At 51.0% G+C, this 16,041-nt stretch overlaps 1 protein-coding gene across 1 annotated transcript in view; it reads left to right on the plus strand.

Annotated features, from left to right (window-relative positions):
* Positions 1 to 14,596, plus strand: part of ZSWIM4 (zinc finger SWIM-type containing 4) — a 43,667-nt gene extending 29,071 nt beyond the window's left edge. The window contains exons 5-14 of the mRNA XM_082205385.1: positions 460 to 610; positions 2,594 to 2,773; positions 3,708 to 4,022; positions 4,463 to 4,600; positions 5,456 to 5,710; positions 6,915 to 7,050; positions 8,614 to 8,771; positions 8,938 to 9,101; positions 10,341 to 10,422; positions 11,848 to 14,596. Of these exons, the coding sequence (XP_082061511.1) occupies positions 460 to 610; positions 2,594 to 2,773; positions 3,708 to 4,022; positions 4,463 to 4,600; positions 5,456 to 5,710; positions 6,915 to 7,050; positions 8,614 to 8,771; positions 8,938 to 9,101; positions 10,341 to 10,422; positions 11,848 to 12,734 (2,466 nt within the window). The 3' untranslated portion in view covers positions 12,735 to 14,596. The remainder of the gene's footprint in view (positions 1 to 459; positions 611 to 2,593; positions 2,774 to 3,707; positions 4,023 to 4,462; positions 4,601 to 5,455; positions 5,711 to 6,914; positions 7,051 to 8,613; positions 8,772 to 8,937; positions 9,102 to 10,340; positions 10,423 to 11,847) is intronic.
* The last annotated feature ends 1,445 nt before the right edge of the window (positions 14,597 to 16,041 follow it).

Consider the following 16,041-nt stretch of genomic DNA (forward strand, 5'->3'; position numbering starts at 1 on the left):
TTTTGCCTTGTGGGGGGGGATACAGGGTGTGGCATGGAAAGTTGCCATTGCTTGGGCATAAGAGTTATAATGTTCCTTCATCCTGTTCCTAAAGAGATCGGGAAGCACCCCCCCCCCCCGACCTCTGGTTCCTTCTAAAACAAAGCTTTTTAAAAAGTGTTGGGTTGCTGACATTTTGGGGACATAGAAAGATGCCGGCAGCATGGAGAAGATGATGATAACTGGTAACTGGGCAAAGTCAACTGGCCGTTTTGACATGCAGGACTCTTGAGTTCTGAGGTGTCAACACAGCCCAAAGGAGGAGGGCATGGGGCTCAGGGTAGCTGGCCTCAGTCAGTAGATGGAGCGGTTTGTGACAGTTGTCTGCACATGGCTTTACATCTTTGGGAGAGAAGATGCAGTTGCTTTCTGGATCCCTTGGCCTTCTCCTTTCCAGTTGTGACCTCTCTCCTTTCCCAGGTGCGGGAAATGCTGCGAATGCGAGACTCCAATGGGGCACGAATGCTCATCCTGATGACCGAGCAGTTCCTGCAGGATCCACGCCTGGCCCTTTGGCGGCAGCAAGGTGCTGGCATGACTGACAAGTGCCGGCAACTCTGGGATGAACTAGGTGAGTTCATCTTACGCGAGGGGTGGGCCTGCCCAGGAGAATCTATGGCCAGGAGCTGCGTGCTTCATGTCAGTGGAACTATTCAGCTTTCTCTCCTTGCCTTTTTCTTTTTAAAAATGAAGTTTCTAGTCCTTAGGATTGCAAAGAGAAGTTTGGAAATACGGGCAGAGCCCACTGAAATCCCAGGTGTTGGAGGTGGGACTTGCTTTGCCTCATTTGGGGTTTTTTTAAAGCTCATCCCATGCCAAAATGATGTGAGCAGTTTGCAGTGTTGAAACGCGTTAAAGAAGCAATATTTTTTTTAAAAGATAACATCCACTGATTCCACGATTGGCTGAACTCCCAGCTGAAATTGCTCCCCTCACTCTCTCCTTTCCGTCAGTTCCATGTTTTGGGCAGAAAAGAAAACCTGAAACAGGGGTTTTTTAGCCTGCAGGCAGAACTTAAGCAAAGATGGTGCCAGAGGTCCTTCACAAGATGATTAACAGCTGACTTCTCAGCTGTTTAAAGATTGACCCATGGCAGAATGCAACATTATATGGAGAGATTTAAAAGGAACTATGCAGTCTGTAGCCGTGTCATTAATACCCCAAGCCTGCCTTCTGATGGCATTGTGTTGGATTTGGGAGGAAGAGAAGGCAGTTTCTTGGGGTGTGCTGGCCAATACTCCTTGAGCAGAATTCTGCCCTTAGAGGTGCCCCTATATTTTGCCTTTAAACTCCCTGGTCTTCTGTATCCCTGCTTTGGTGAATCCTCCCAATTCTGCTGCAGCCTGTTTGCTAGATACTGTGATATTTTGTTGTTTGTTGCTGTCTGTCTTTCATACGGGAGCTCAAGGCCGCAATATGTGTGGACCCCAGCACAATTGCTGCACCCTGTGGCCCTGAGGCAGTGAGCCTGATCCCTGGCTTATCACACAGCTTTATTGCAGTCCATAGACCCAAAAAACACAGTTCACCAACAGTATATTGTTATTGAAGTGTAAAATCAGCCTTCCAAGCCAACAGAGGAGCTTTAGCCTGTACATACCGATTTCTCATTTTTACCGCTTCCGAGAGGAATTTTGCTACAGACAGTGTAACAGTATCAAACTTATCCTCAAGGAGAACCTGGACATTCCAGGTTGTTCTATTAGTATTGGATTGATTACCCGTATTTTTCGCACCATAGGACGCACCGGACAATAGGACGCACTTTGTTTTAGAGGGGGGAGAACAAGAAGAAAAAAATCTCCCCCTCTCTGCCCAGCGCCACTTCAGTGAAGCGGCAGGAGGCTCTGCACGGAGAGGGGGAGAACTTTCCCCCTCTTGTTTTCCCCCTCTAAAACAAGGTGCCGTTTAAGGTGCGTTCAGGCGGCTACCTTGGAAGCCTGGAGAACGAGAGGGGTCTGTGTGCACTGACCCCTCTCACTCTCCAGGCATCAGGTTCCTTTCGACCTGCTCTTTGGGGCTGGCGGGGGGAAGCCCACCACCAGCCCCAAAGAGCAGGTCAGGGAGCAGCGGAAAAGCGCAGCGGAGAGGCTCCTGCCATAGCCGTGCGTCACCTCTCCAGCCGGGAGAGGGTCACGGGGGGCTGCTTTAGCCCCGCAAGTGCTCTCCAGGCTGGAGAGGTGACGCACAGCTATAGAGGCTCCTTCCATAGCTGCACGTCACCTCTCCAGCCGGGAGAGGGTCGCGGGGCTATGGCATCTTTGCTCCATAGGACGCACACACATTTCTCCTTCATTTTTGAAGGGGAAAAAGTGCGTCCTATAGAGCGAAAAATACGGTAGGTGTTGTCTAACCCTGTTTATACAGACTACAATGCAATAAAATGTGTTCCATACATTCAACACCTTGGGAACATGGGCACAGCCTATCTTGCTTGGGACACCAGCCAATCTTCCCCATAGCACTTCAGAAGGGAAAACATTTAATCTGGCTTTAGAAAACAGATGAAAGTTAACCTGGCTGTTCTCCCCTACCCCTTCTCCTTGTGCCCCAGGCGCCTTGTGGGTTTGTGTGGTCCTGAGCCCTCACTGCAAGCTGGAGGAGCGGACTCTGTGGCTGCAGCTTCTGAAGAAGTGGAACAAGCTGGACATCTGTCCTCTGGAGGAGGGAAACTACTCCTGCGACAGCAGCGGAGCCAACAGCACTTTGCCGCCGAACCCAAACCGCAGTGCAGGTAGGGAAGCCCAGGCCAGAACTTCGGGGGCTGGGGGGGGGAGGTCAGAGTTCCTGGTCCTGGGCTTGATTGCCTTCCCCTACAATCTCTTGGCAATCATGGCTAGCAGTCAATAAAGTCATTGTCACAGGCAGTATGCTAGGGAGTGTGTCTGGGGAGAACGTTGTTGCAGTCAGAACTCTGTATCTAACACTCATGCATTCTACCTCTTGTGACCTACTATATGGGATTTATTGCAATGATCTATGGTACAGTTGCCAGAGTCCCAAAAGTGAAAATCTGGACAAAGTTGTAGACCTTTTTTTAAAAAAAAATCCCAGCTTTTTTCTTTAAAAATCACCCAAGTTGCTATACGTCTGGGTTTCCCCGGACATTTTGTCGATTCGTCAAAAATCCGCCGGGACACCATTTTGACAGCCCGATTCCCAGATGTGTCCAGGAAGACCTGGACATATGGCAGCCCTAATCTATGGGGGTAACATACGTGAAGTGCCGTATCACCGTTAAGATCTTACTGAGATATGCAGTGACAAGCAAGTTTATGAGAATTTGGTATGCAGCTCTTGCTGACAAAAAAATAAGGAGGATTGTATCCTTTTTATTTTATATATCTGTGCACACCCATAGAGCTCCTGACCCCGTTGTCCCGGGGCTCCTTTTGGAGAGGTGCCCTGTCCTCAAATATATCCCCAGTTCCAGATTTGTGCAGCCCACATTTCTGTGATGACGAAAGCAAACAAAATTTAGCACTGAGAATCCATTTCTATTTTAATTTGAAATGTAAATTGTTATTGATTGAAGTTACGTTTTAGAAGAGCGTTCTAGTTAGATTTAAACCAGTGTTCCTGTCGGAGGAGGAGCCTGGTGCTTTTCTGGGCCCAAACTCTTCCGTAATTTTCACCCGCTCTGCTCTGGCCTGCTTCCTCCTTGGCAGCTGGTGTTCGGCAGACCGTCTTTGGCCGCGCTATCAAGGCTGCAGAGCTTCGCTGGGGCGATTGTCACCTGCAGAAGATCCTGAGCAGCGACTGCTACGGTGTCTCCTTGAAAAGTGGAAGCGACAAGCTGGGCTTTGACCCCCAGGGCCACCCGCTCTGGCTGGGCGATGCCTTCCCCATGGCCTGCGCACGAGTGGACGCCTTGCGCTCCCACGGTTACCCCCGAGAGGCCCTGCGCCTGGCTGTGGCTGTGGTCAACGCCATGCGCTTGCAGCGACGCCATCAGCTGGAGAGCTACAAGCAACAGAAGAAAGGCAAGCGGGGCTTAGCACACTGGGATGGGAGGGAGGAGGCAAAATTTGGCAGCAGAGCCCAGGCCTCGCCATCGCGGCAGGACTGCAAAGGAGACACTGGAGCTTGGAGAAGGACAGGGGCTCTCTGTTACTTCCAGGGTGCTTCTGAGGTCAGGTCCCAGAGTGGGCAATGGAGCAATCCTGGTCCAAAAATGGACTTGCTGCTGAGGAACTGGCACGTGTCACAGTGGGTTTCTGTTCATTGAAAGCAGCAGAGAACAGTTGAGACACACGGTCTTGTGAGTTTGAGCAGTAATGGTCCTGGAGGTGACGGAGGCAGCTGCCGGCCTTTTCCACGACTGCTTAAGCACACAGCATTGTTTTCGGGGACTGACGTTTGGGGTGGGGCTGCTTTGGCTTGGGGTCTGAAGTATCCCTTCCTCTTCTCTTCCGCCACCCAGAGCTCTTGCACAAAGGCACAACCAGCATCACCAACCTGGAGGGATGGGTAGGGCACCCCCTGGACCCCATCGGTTGTCTCTGCCGCACCTTCCTGGAGGCCTGCCGGATGGATGATGAGGTGCTGGCCCTCTACCCAGGTACTGTGGGCACATGGGGGAAATGAGGGTGGGGGGAGCTGCAAGGCCCTTCTTCATAACTGAGCATCACTGGCGCCTGGTCTATAGATCCACTTGGGATTAACTGACCATAGCTGAGGTTCTGATAGCCAAAAGACTGCTTTGGGCAAATGATTTAGGCCATGGTGGTGTGAAAGGGGTGGGAGTTAATTAGAAGTCAGACCACCCTCCACCAGGGCCAGGGCCTTTTCAGTGATGGCTCCGGCATGGTGGAATGCTCTGTCCCATGAGACCAGGGCCCTTCAGGATTTAACCTCCTTCCGTCGGGCCTGTAAGACAGAGCTATTCCGCCTGGCCTTTAATTTGAATTCAGCCTGATCTTTTATTTCCCTTCCCTTCCCTTCTCTTCCCTCCCCCTCCCCTTTTATGAAGATCACCCGCTCTGAGACCCCACAGCTAATTCTCCCCTGGCCTCCTCGCTGGCCCAAGTAGGACCAATTCAGCCAGCTAGCCCTGGGGATTATCTAATTGATTTTTGAATTTTATTGTTCTTCATGTTTTTATACTGTATTTTATGTTGCTTTTATAATTAAGTGTTTTAAATTTGTTGTTAGCCGCCCTGAGCCTGGTTTTTGAACCGGGAAGGGCGGGGTATAAATAAAAAAATATTATTATTATTCTGTGGCCATATGAGGAGAGGGCTCTGCACATGTTGGGTTGTGCCTGTGCAGGAGCTTACCCTTGTCTAGCCAGGTTGCGGCATGGCCGCACACAGGCTTGCTGCAGCGGTGGGGCAGCTGCCTTATGTGAGCACAGCTGTGGGAGCTGGGGGCTGAGTTCCTGCTCTGTGGTCCTACCTGTGCCACCTCTCCCCAGATTCTGCATCGGAGCCCAAGAAGGCGCTCTACCAGCACATTCCAGTGCCCTCAAGTCCTGGTGAGTCGTACTTCATGCTGGCCCTGGAGGTGGCGCTGCTGGGGCTCGGGCAGCAGAGGTCCATGCCAGAGGGACTCTACGCCCAGGACAAAGTGGTGCGGAGTGAGGAGCAGCTGATTGGACTCCTGGACGAAATGGAGCTGGATGAGCGGCTGGTTCCTGTGCTCCGCAAGCAGGTGGCCCTGCTCCTGGATGGTAAGGGGGCGATGGGCTGGGCTGGGGGTTCCATGGGTCTCGTAGACCTGACACTCCCCCACCATGCCTCTGAAGGGAGCGGAGGAGGTAGCGAGGGTCTCCCAGGGTGGCAGGAAGGGATTTGCTCTTGGGCAATGGAGAAGTGGATGGGGTGGAGGGAAAGTAGAAGGCCTCTTGAGCGCCTTCAACGCCGGGTGCTTAAAAGATAACCCGTGTGGTGCAGTGGGCAATGTGACTTGTTGAACTAGGACCTGGAAGATCGGGGATGAAAGCCCCACTCAGGTGTGGAGGACTCCCTGGTCCTGAATGGGGTAACCGTGCCCCTGAAGGACCAGGTGAACAGCCTGGGAGTCATTTTGGACTCACAGCTGTCCATGGAGGCGCAGGTCAATTCTGTGTCCAGGGCAGCTGTCTACCAGCTTCATCTGGTATGCAGGCTGAGACCCTATCTGCCTGCAGACTGTCTTGCCAGAGTGGTGCATGCTCTGGTTATCTCCTGCTTGGACTACTGCAGTGCGCTCTACGGGCGGCTACCTTTGAAGGTGACCCAGAAACTACAACTAATCCAGAATGCATCAGCTACACTTGTGATTGGGAGTGGCCACCGAGACTATATAACACCAGTCCTGAAAGACCTACATTGGCTCCCAATACATTTCCAAGCACAAAACGGTCTTCTGGCGGTTCCCTTGCTGCGAGAAGTGAGGTTACTGGGAACCAGGCAGAGGGCCTTCTTGATAGAGGCGCCCACCCTGTGGAACTCCCTCCCATCAGATGTCAACTCTCCGACTTTTAGAAGACATCCGAAGGCAGCCCTGCTTAGGGAAGTTATTAACGTTTGATGTCTTATTGTGTTTTTAATATTCTGCTGGGAGCCACCCAGAGTGAACATGAACCTGACTTGCAACATGCTGACAGTTGGATGCAGGCTCAGATGTTGAGTCGCTGGCAGAGAGAGGGGTTGGTTGTTTTGGGGATGCTGAGTCCCCTGGGGATCGGGGCCCTGCATGATGTTACTCCTCTTCGGTGGCGGCCTGCAGGGATATAGAGATGGACCAGTGATACCAGCTGGCACAAACCAGCCCCAGGTGGCTCGCTGTCCGCTTGGGAATTGTTACTTGCCCTTGTTCTCCTCTCTTCTTGGGCAAAGTGCTTTGAGCTGGGTAATCAATCTGTTAATCGCCCGCTTGCCTGTTCCTCTCAGGGGGACCTTTCAGTGGATTTGGGGAGGTCGTCTTCCGTGAAACTGTTCCCATGCACACCTTTGCTCGCTACCTCTTCACGGCCCTGCTGCCATATGACCCTGAGCTGGCCTACCGCTTGGCCCTGCGAGCCATGAGGTATGTAGACCCCCCCCCCACATACCCTGCTTCCCCTTCGCGGGGCTTCCTTTATTTATAGAGAGACACACACAACAAAAGTTTTCTGGGTGGTTCACAATCCATTTCTTTCGGAAACATTGAAACGTTGATTAAAACACAGCTTATTGTTGTATTTTTTATAATAATTTTTATTAGTTTTCTATACAATCCAATAATAGCCTCATTATAACAATGCCAAATTATAATACACTTTCCAATACCAAACATTCAGATACCAAATTATATAATTTAGGTACCCCCCCCCCCGGTGTGCTAGAGTTGATGATTTACTTTATTTCCGCGTTCCAAAATCTTATTTATTTCAATTACACTCCGGTCAAAACAACAATCCCTTATACAACAACTTCATATTGTTGCATTAAATAATTTATAATAGTGCAAGTGAAGCACTCAAACTATATCCTTGTTCTTCCTGTGTGTGGCAGTTATTCTGTCCGTGGTGTTTCTTCCTGTTTAAAGCTGAGAAGCTGTTTTTAAAAGGTCTGGCTGAAGGTGCTGAAAAGGCCAACAAAGATGGCACCAGGCGAACCTCTCTGGGAAGGCTATTCTATAGCTGGGGAGGGACCAGGGCCAATAAGGCCTTCTCCCTAGTGCCTATTTGCCCCACCTTCGTTGTGAGAGGGGCATTCAGAGTCAGGGCTCTGAAGAGGATATTGAGGTTTCAGGTGGTACATAGGGGAAAGGGCTGTTCTCCAGTGGCGGAGGAAGGGGGGGCAGTACGACCCAGGTTGTTCTTTGTGGCCAGAATCCAGCCCATCAGGCCTTCTACTGTATCCTACTTTGCTCTGTTTCTCCACTTCCAACCCTCTTCCTCTCCCAGGCCATCCCAGGCTCTTTTCCAGCTGCTGCCAAATACCATCAACCGCAAACATTGACAGTAGTGCTATCCAGAAGGAAGGGCCCCGGGGCCTTGCTGCTTCCCAGTTCTGGCTTCTCCACCCTCTTTCCAAATTCTGTTTCCTCCAAATATCTGCTTGAGCCTGGTCTTCCTTTCCTGGGGTCCTCTGCTTCTGGCAGGCAAGGTTTCCCCGAAAATAAGACAGTGTCGTATATTAATTTTTGCTCCCAAAGATGCGCTAGGTCTTATTTTCAGGGGATGTCTTAATTTTCCATGAAGAAGAATACGGTACACATTTATTGTCTAATTGTGAGTCGGCCAGACTCCGCCAGGGCAGAGCGAGCAGCAGGCGGCAGCTTGTCCTGGCGTCAGCGCAGGCTCTCTGATTTAAAGAGACCTCGCACTGCCTGAACAGCTCCGGCTGCGCTGCGGCCAATCAGTGAGCTGCGCGGCGGCGCCTGCCACTACAGTCCAGGGGAGTCAGACGCCTTATGGTAGCTTCGGGGGCCTTATGTTCGGGGGAGGCCTTATTATCGGGGAGGTCTTATTTTATATTACAGCGAGAGGCAAAACTGGAAGTAGATCTTATTTTTGGGGAATGTCTTAAGTTCAAGGAAACAGGGTAGTCCCTCTTTTTCTGCCACGGCGACAACCTCACCCAGTTTCCCTCTCAATCCCCACAGGCTGCCCGTGTTGGAGACAGTGCTTCCAGCCAGCGACATCTTGCACCAAAACCCCCTGGACTCCATGATGGCCAATCGCTTTCCCCGCTGGTTCACCCTCGGCCACCTAGAGACGCGGCAGTGTGAGCTGGCATCAGCCATGCTTACAGCAGCTAAAGGTAGCCCCAGCTGTGGATGGAGCTCAGAGGTCTGGGAGCCACAGGTTTTTCTCCTGCTCTGGAAGGGAGAAGAGTGTCTGTGCTCAGAGCAATGGGCCGGAGGCGTGGGGTCTATTCTTGGCTCTGAGAAGAGTATAAACACTGTCCTTTCCTTGGCTCATTCTAGGTGACCCCAACTGGCTGCGCATGGTTTTGGGCTCCATCCAGCAAAATATCCACTCTCCAGCCTTGCTCTTCAAGCTGGCCCAAGATGCCTGCAAGACGGCCACGCCAGCTAACACCCCCCCAGACACCACCTTGCTTAACATCTCCCTGGAGCTTGGCCTGCAGGTGAGGGCGCATTTGAGCAGATCCTGTCCCCTGCTCTTGGTGCAGGGCCATCGCCATAGCCCAGTCCTCTCGGCTCTTCAGTTTTTACTCGGAAAATGGAAGATCCCAAGTGAGAGAGTTCTGCTCATGATTTTTGGCAGGACTATTTCTAGTCAAAAGCTCAGATGCAGCTGTTTGAAACAATAGATTCCTTTAGGAGAGGGGTCAGCAACCTTTTTCAGCCATGGGCCAGTCCACCGTCCTTCAGACCATGCGGTGGGCTGGGCTATATATATATATTTTTTTTGGGGGGGGGAATGAACGAATTCCTGTGCCCCACAAATAACCCTGAGATGCATTTTAAATAAAAGGGCACATTCTACTCATGTAAAAACACGCTGATTCCCGGACTGTCTGCGGGCCAGACTGAGAAGGCCCCCGGACCTACAAGAAGTTTTGTAAGGAGAAATGTACGAAGTGTTACAAAGTAGAAAAAGAGAGATATTGGTTATGAGTTTGAAATGTAATGGGGAAAATAAGAAATGCATACTAAGAGAGTAGATTGGAAAAATTTCAGACAGGACTGATGGAAGTCAACAAAATTGAATAAGATGTAAAAGTATGTTTAATTACTGTTGAAAATGATATGTTAAAAAACTATTTTATTTATATATATATATATATATATATATATATATATATATATATATATATATATATATATATAAAAAAAGAAGGCCCCCCGGGCCGCTTTAGGATGTGGATTCTCACTAACCATGGACACTGAGCTTTTTAAAAAAAGGAATTTTAAAACAGTAACTTTGATGGGTAGAGTTGAAAGGGACCCCGAGGGTCCGGCCCCCTGCACTGCAGGAATCTACCAGGTTGGAGTAGAAAGTTAAGCGAAAGTCTCCTGCGTTGTCTTTGTGCTGTTCTTTTCTCCCCTGGGAGCCAGCCGTATCACAAGGCGCTTTCTTGGAGTTCCTCCTGTCCTTTGAAGGTCTCCTTTTGCAGGTGGGGAACTTGAGAGGGAAGGAATGGTTTCACCCTTGGGGCACGCAGGGTGGAAACTGCCTCTTTCCATGCCTACCACTGGATTGCAGCGCTAGATGCTTGTCTGAGACTTCACTTAGTAGTAGGAGCAGCAGCAGCAGCAGCCATCCTAGGAAGGGAGGGCACCCCAAGTGGCCCTCCTCAGATTCCTTGTGGCTCCTTCCACGCAGCCTTTCAAATGCCTGTCACCCGCTGCTCTTCCCGTAGGTGATGCGAATGACGCTCAACACCATGACCTGGCGACGGAGGGAAATGGTCCGCTGGCTGGTCAGCTGTGCCACTGAGATTGGTGAGTGCTTGTGAGGAGGCTGCCGGGGCAGGCGGTCACTGCTGCAAAAATGTCCTTGGTGGCCACAATAAGGAGATTTTGTCCGTGGCATGATTATTTTCCACCTAGTCATTTTGACACTTCGGCACCCTATTTGAAAAATTTAACAATTCCAAAATACAGATAAGCTTTCACTTTCACAAGATTGAATATACTGCCTTCGGCTGTATTTGAGGGTCGATTTCAAAAAATTCCACTGGAAAAACAGTTACCGTACTTTTCTGCCTTTAGGGTTGTTTTTTACTAAAAAATAATGTTTAAAAAGGGGGGTTGCCTTATACATGGGAAATCTCCCCCCATTTTCTTAATTTTCAGTCCCCCAATATAGAGGGTGTCTTATACACAGGGGCGTCTTATACATGGAAAAATACAGTATGTCCCTGTGGAGATGGCAGTATGGAGTCAGTGGCTCATGTGTTTCTGGCTTGCACTCTTTATGAAGATTTGAGGAGTGAGGTTATTACCCCTCTATTATTGTCCATGCCGGGTCGCTCAACCATTGCCACTGTGTCCTTTCTTTTAGCAGAATAATAATAATAATAATAATAATAATAATAATAATAATAATAATAATAATAATAATTTTTATTTATACCACACCCTCCCCAGCCAAGACCGGGCTCAGGGTGGCTAACAACCAATAAGAAAAACAAGTTGATTGAAATACAACTTCAAAAACAAGATTAAAATGCAACATTAAAACATTAAAATGCAGCCTCATCACAGGAGGAGAAAGGAAAAAAGAAAGAGGGGGAAGGAATCAAATTGATTCCAAGCCAAAGGCCAGGCAGAACAACTCTGTCTTACAGGCCCTGTGGAAAGAAATCAGATCCCGCAGGGCCCTGGTCTCATGAGGCAGAGCGTTCCACCAGGCCAGAGCCAGAGTTGAAAAGGCCCTGGCTCTGGTTGAAGCTAATCTAACTTCCTTAGGGCCCGGGACCTCTAGGGTGTTGCTATTTATGGACCTTAAGGTCCTCCGTGGGGCATACCAGGAGAGGCGGTCCCATAGGTGTGAGGGTCCTAGGCCATGAAGATGATCAGGTGACAGCAAAAACTGCAAGGTGTTTAACGGGGGCAATTAGAATAAGATCTGTTATTTGATTATTGATGTAAACTCCCAAAATGTATTTTCTGTGGTTAAGTTTTTACCTCTGTCTTCAGTACAATTTTTTTTTATTGCCATGGATAGTGGCTGATTCAAATAAAGATTCTTCTGATTCCAATTCCTTGATGGGTCCTCCTCCTTTCCCACCAAAGGGATGGCAATCTCTCAGGAGCTGCACCTTCCCTTCTTCCGCTTTGCCTACAGTGATCAGGGTCCACGCCTTGGGGGCGGGTACCCTTTGCTTCGCGACTTTTGCGCTTAACCCCCCCTTTCCCTTTCAGGTGTCCAGGCCTTGATGAACATCATGCAGAACTGGTACACGCTCTTCACGCCTATTGAGGCGACGACCATTGTGGCCGTGACGGGCACCACGCACGCGACGCTGCTGAGGCTGAGCCTAAGCACGGTGCAGCGGGAGGAGCTGTGCAGCTGCGCACGGACGCTGGCGCTGCAGTGCGCCATGAAGGACCCGCAGAACTGTGCGCTGCCGGCTCTGACGCTTTGTGAGAAGAACCACGCGGCCTTTGAGGCGGCCTACCAGATCGTCCTGGATTCGGCGGCCTCCGCCGGCATGGGCCACTCCCACCTCTTCACCGTGGCCCGGTACATGGAGCACCGCGGGCTGCCCTTGCGCGCCTACAAGTTGGCCACCCTGGCCTTCTCGCACCTCAGCATCGCCTTCAACCAGGACACCCACCCCGCCCTCAACGACGTCCTCTGGGCCTGCTCCCTCAGCCAGTCTCTGGGCAAGAACGAGCTGGCTGCCATTGTCCCGCTGGTCATCAAGAGTGTCCAGTGCGCTCCCATGCTCTCTGACATCTTGCACCGCTGGAGCCTTCCGCCCCCGGGCCTTGCCTCACTGGGTGGGGGGCGCCGCGGGGCGGGGGGCGCCGGTGCCGGAGGGAAGCTCTTTGCGATGGACAAAGCTCCACTTTGCCAGCTCCTGGAAGCCGCCATGGCGGCCTACATCAGCACCACTCACTCGCGCCTCACCCACATCAGCCCCCGGCACTACGGCGAGTTCATCGAGTTCCTGGGGAAAGCCCGCGAGACGTTCCTGATGGCGCACGAAGGGCACATGCGCTTTAGCCAGTTCCTTGACAACCTGAAACAGACCTACAAGGGCAAAAAGAAACTGATGTTGCTTGTGCGGGAGCGTTTTGGCTAGGGGCTGCTCTGGGGGGCGCATGCTTTGGCTGGGGGCAGGGAGGGTGTTCAGAGGGGCACCTCTCTCCCCTTGATCAGAAGGACTTTAGCTTGGAGGGTGGGGTGGTAAGATCTGTTTCCCTTGGGGCACTAGTGCTTTGGGGGTGGGTTGATGAAGCGGAGCCCGGACTTCTGCCTGGGTTCAGAAATCCCTTTACTTGGAGGCTGGAGAGCAGCGAGGTCTCTCTTCCCTTCGGCGGAGGTGCTCCGGGGCTGTAGCAGATGGGCCTGCACTTTGGCTGGGGGTCCCATGTGGAGGCCCTTGGGGTGGGGAGGGGTTTTTTTCTTCCTGCAACACCTGGGCTGAGCATAGCCTCTGTTTGAAGCCTGAAGCCCCAGCTGCTCCCTCGGCTGCCTCAGTGGGGCAGGAAGGAGTTGGGCTTGTTATTTAGCTCCAGGAGTTGCCGGTTTTTCAGTATTAACTTGCAGGAATGCAAACAGGAACCCCCCCCCACTTTGGTTGAAGGGTCCAAGCCCTGGCAGGGTCTTGCAAGTGGTGTGTGTGGGGGGGTCCAGTCCCATGGAATTTCACAGCTGCTGTTCTGATGTCATATTTCAAGCCTAGCAAGTCGGTTTGGGCTTTGTTTATGCAAGCTCAGGTGGGATGCATGAATGCCGATCATCTTCCCTGCTGAGACCCGCACGGGCTCTCTCGGTCCCCCCCCCCCCGATCCCTTTAGGTCCGAAGCCCCAAACCTGTGTGTTGAAGTCTGGAGACTCAAAAGAGGGGCTTGAGTGTCCTTAACAGGGCTGGGGTAGGCGACCCGTCAACTTCTGATACCTCCTTGCACTGATAACATTTGAGTTGCTCTCCCTTCGTGTCGAAAGCGTCTGGAGCTGAGCCCCTAGTGCCAGACGGGGGAGGGGGGGCTCGCTGCCGGAGCCATCTAAGTCCTTCCAGCGCAAATGTTCTCCAAGAAGTCAAGTGACGAGGGGAACAACTTCCTGCTGGATGAGCCAGTAGAAGAGTTGCTTTTGGTCTGCTGGTGGTAGGTGGGGCATGTTCTGGGGTTCACCTGGCCCGATCTAATGAAGCAAGTACTTGCCCACATCCACTGAGGCCAGGAACCCTGCTGCGTCCCTTTTGTCGAATTTCACCTTTGCAAGAGACCAGGAAGGCATCTGTCTCGGTCCCCAGAATGGGGTGTCTCGCACACATTACATTCCCCCCCCACCCTGCTGCCACAGAATGCAACCTGTCACTCCAAGCAAACGGGTTTCTCCAGTCCCTCGCCCATTCTTTTATTTGTGCATTGGGGGGAGCGCATCCTCCCCCCCTCTTTCCTTCCCAAGCATGACTCCCTCTCTTCCCCCCACCCCTACCAAATTCGTCAGTATTTCAGCTTTCCCTTCGGCTTTTAGCTTGTCAGTGGCAGGTTGGCGCCAGGCCCTACTTGTGGGGGTTGGGGCACTTTAGCCATTTTTGGGGGGCCCCAGTGTCCTCTTCTGTCCCTGTCCCTCTAGAACTACCTTTGTTTCCAGTTAATGCCCCTCAGACTCCTACAACTGAAGGATTCCCGTTCTCTGGCTCCTCCAGTCTAGAATTCTGGAGCTGCTGGTGGGCAGACAGTTCATACCTCAAACCTCCTCCCCTGTTTCAGGATGATGCTGTGAAGTGCCAGGCATGCCAGAAATGTTTTGCCCTTCCAGGTGGCTGTGCCACAGTGATCCAATAAACACCCCCCCCCAAAGAAAAATGCCTTTGGGTGCTTTTCGGGAAGATATTGGGGCTCACCCCTTGCGCCACACCTGACTTTGTTGGTTGGCGCCTGTTAGATCTTGCCGCCTGGGTGTCTTGCGCAGCCGGTCTGGTGTTTCCCATGGAGGAAGGCGGGGGGAGGTCTCTAAGTGGCCCTAGTGGGGTGCTAAATGGTATTTCCAGAGACACCCCGCTCCAAAATCCCACTTCTTTTTTCTGCTGGATAAAATCTACTCAGGAACAAACCACAACAAGCTCATGCTACTAATTAGATTATTGTGATGACAAGATAATGTTTTAAAAAGTTAATATATATGAAGAGGCCAGGGGTCCCGAAGGGGCTCCTTTTCGTGCGCATGGGGCCAAGGGGGCTGCGTCCTGCGCTCAGCCCCTCTTGGCCCTTAGTGTTGGTGGAGATGTTGGTGTGTTGCACAGCTCCACTTTGGAGCCAGCTAGTCAGTTAGTTTTAAAGTTTCTGGGTTTATTTCTTTGTTTCCCTGTATTAAAAAAAATCCTGTAATTTTGTAATTTTTTTTCTATTTATTGAATCATTTATTGTATTATTTTGTAAAAGGTTTAACATAAACCGCAACATTTGTTTTTTTGGCTTCTCTTTTGGAGATGGTGTGTGTGTGTTGTTTCTCACTGTTTTCTTGCAAATGATCCTCAAATGAATTGACTCACCTTGGGTAAAAAGGTAAAGAGGCCCCTGACCATTGGGTCCAGTCGTGGCCGACTCTGGGGTTGCGGCGCTCATCTCACTTTACTGGCCGAGGGAGCTGGTGTACAGCTTCCGGGTCATGTGGCCAGGAGGACTAAGCTGCTTCCGGAGCAGCGCATGGAAACGCCATTTACCTTCCTGCCAGAATTTATCTGCTTGCACTTTGACGTGCTTTCGAACTGCTGGGTTGGTAGGAGCAGGGACCGAGCAACGGGAGCTCACCCCGTCGCGGGGATTCAAACCACCGACCTTCTGATCAGCAAGTCCTAGGCTCTGTGGTTTAACCCACAGCGCCACCTGCGTCCTACTTTGGACCAAAACCCCCACAAACACTGACTTATATGTGCCAGGAAAGAAGTCGTGTCTTCACTGAGCATTACATCCAGCCTTGGCAAATAAGGTTTGCTTTTGGCTTTCCACCCATGGTCCGTTTAAAGGAAAGAAACCACGAACCAGGGTTGAGACGCGATGCTAAGCAAGACCATGATTTCTTTCCCAGAAGTACAGGGGAGGATCAAAGCACCTGCGATCTCAGCAGCAACACATGCACTCCTTTAAAGCACAATCTATAACTATAGCTTCAAGCAATGTGCCAATTAGATCTTATTTGTACCTCCAAGACTAAAATGCACATTAAACCTCCCAGCTTTCATATTCCCCAAATGTGCCAACACTATTCTCTGGTTAAAAGGCATATCAAAAGATGCTCAAAATATTCAGAAATATCTGCGCTCAGAGAAAATACATTTAGAGATACAAGTACAAATGCATACTTTGTGCAGGATGCATGCTGGAAGAGGACAGACCAGACTTTTGAGTAAACATACATGCACATGGGTGACATGGGAA

The sequence above is a fragment of the Podarcis vaucheri genome, assembly GCF_965113315.1.
Source record: "Podarcis vaucheri genome assembly, chromosome: 17".
NCBI classification, from domain to species: domain Eukaryota; kingdom Metazoa; phylum Chordata; class Lepidosauria; order Squamata; family Lacertidae; genus Podarcis; species Podarcis vaucheri.